General features: G+C 43.9%; 1 protein-coding gene across 1 annotated transcript; it reads left to right on the forward strand.

Annotated features, from left to right (window-relative positions):
* The first annotated feature begins 915 nt into the window (after positions 1-915).
* Positions 916-1630, forward strand: LOC101445602 (SH3 domain-binding glutamic acid-rich-like protein 3). Its single transcript, XM_012518484.4, has one exon. It carries the CDS (start codon positions 953-955, stop codon positions 1232-1234), a length of 282 nt encoding a protein of 93 aa, XP_012373938.1. The 5' UTR covers positions 916-952; the 3' UTR covers positions 1235-1630.
* The last annotated feature ends 683 nt before the right edge of the window (positions 1631-2313 follow it).

Below are 2313 nucleotides of genomic sequence, written 5' to 3' on the forward strand. Positions count from 1 at the left end.
AATCAAAGCCCTAATCATAACTTAATCATGCCCAGATACAGACCAGATTGTAAACATAATCCAATATCTATTTTTGGAATTCATAGCCATAGCAAACTGCTACACTAGCTCTTAATTATTCTCCATTTCAAAGTTCAAAACCCAGTTCCTCCATGAAGGCTTTCCTGCAGAATCATGTCCCCATTGAGTACTCACTTTTCTTGTGTCTACTCCATATTTAATCCAAAGCACCTAGAAGGATATAAACAAATATATTTTTATAATTACCTTATGACAGAGCAATGAATTAGAATTGTCCCAGTCTGGACCTAATGAAGATTTGACACCATCTAACTGGGAGAGTTTGGGCAAGTGCCTCAATCTAGACCTCCTTTCCAGAATCTCAGCAACGTAGAAACTATTTCCCTAGTTTCACTGACTTTAGAAATTGGAGTACGAGAATTAGAATGTAGCAATTCCTTTGCCTAAAATATCTTACTCATACAGATTCACCATCTGGCATCTAATCCCCCAGCCCTATAACAAAGGAGGCCCCAGCAGCCAATGTTAATGATCAGTTAGCCCAATTGCATGTACATGTACCCTGGAGAGAACTGCCTGCAATGGAACTGATGGAAGAATGAATCTTCCCTGCTTTTATTCTGTCACCAGAAAAGAAGCCCACACACTGACTTGCCTTTGCACTGCGCAATATCCTAGCAGCTGAGAAATGAGCAATCTGCAATGCCTACCTGATATTTGCCCTCCCCTTTGGGAGAAAATATGAAGAAAATCGGTTTCCTCGTTTTTTGTATTTTTTTTTTTGCCCCTTAGAGACCAATGGTCTCTGGATACTTGTTAATATTTTGTCCTCAAGTAAACTAGATTCCAAGTGAGTTAAGCAAAATAAGATTAAGAATGGAACAAGAGACCGCAGCCCGTCCGTCTGACGACCAGTTAATCCACCCGCAGCATGAGCGGCCTGCGTGTCTACAGCACGTCCGTCACCGGCTCCCGCGAAATCAAGTCCCAGCAGAGCGAAGTGACCCGCATCCTGGACGGGAAGCGCATCCAGTACGAGCTAGTGGACATCTCCCAGGACAATGCCCTGCGGGATGAGATGCGAGCCTTGGCAGGCAACCCCAAGGCCACCCCACCCCAGATCGTCAACGGGAACCAGTACTGTGGGGACTATGAGCTCTTCGTGGAGGCTGTGGAACAAAACACGCTGCAGGAGTTCCTGAAACTGGCCTGAGCCAAGCTGGTCTGTGGTTCCCTCTCCAGACTCCCGCCATCACATTCCCCCAGCCCTCACCAGCCATGAGGAAACCTGTGACCAACTCCCTATCATTCCAACCCTCTGACCTTGGAACCTCCCACCACCCCAAGCCCCTTTGCCCCTCTAACTGTAGCCCCCCTGTCCTCCATTCAAAGGCAACATTCCTTACCCACTTGTCTCAGAAATTGTCTTAAGAGCAGCCCTAACACTGGCTATCCCCAGCCAGGCCTTGGGGCTGCCACCCCACCTGGCACTGGCTGATGGGCGCCTCTCCTGGTTCCATCAGCCAGGGCTCTGCCAAAGGCCCTGCAATCCCCATTCCAGAAGCACATGAGAGACAATTAAATGTCCCATTGCATTGGTAAAAAAAAAAAAAAAGAATGGAACAAGATCTTCTGTATCTGAATTCCTATTTCCATCATTTAGTGGCTTTGTTCATCTGAGACAAGTTAATTAATCTCTCTGTACCTTATTTGTCACATCTCTAAAGTGGAGATAATAATATCAAGGTTTTTGGGGTTTTTGTAAGGATTAAACAGGGTAAGATATATATACCATTAATTACATATTAACTACAAAAATAGGAAGCACTCAATTATTTTTATTTTCAAAAAATTAGTATTTTATTATTAGTAGTAATGGTAATAATAGTAATATAATAATCTTATAGTAATAAGAGGGGTAGTAGTTTTCCTTCATGTCCCTCTTTTTAGTTGCCTTCATCCTGACAGAAACCCTGCTCGTCGGTCTGCAAACTACTTACCTAGAATTATGTTAGTGTTCATCTTATCACAACAAATAACAGTTTATGAGCATCTTAGACAACGCAGGCACTCTCCTCTTACATCTAATTATTGCATCTTTTAAACAGCTAGGATTTGCCATATATATACACATATAGATGTAAAATATGTACTTATTAAGAGGTTTTTATAGGACCTGGCTCACATACCACGGGGATTGAGGAGTCTGAGTCCCGTAGGGCAGGCCGCAGGTGAAAGCTCCGCGAGGGTGACGTTGAACTCCCCAGGAGAAGCTGCCGGGCTGAAACAGAG

The sequence above is a fragment of the Dasypus novemcinctus genome, chromosome 12, assembly GCF_030445035.2.
Source record: "Dasypus novemcinctus isolate mDasNov1 chromosome 12, mDasNov1.1.hap2, whole genome shotgun sequence".
NCBI lineage: Eukaryota > Metazoa > Chordata > Mammalia > Cingulata > Dasypodidae > Dasypus > Dasypus novemcinctus.

What these genes read in the sequence shown, in the direction of transcription:
- LOC101445602 (XM_012518484.4), top strand. Translation starts at nt 953, where the DNA reads ATGAGCGGCCTGCGTGTCTACAGCACGTCCGTCACCGGCTCCCGCGAA.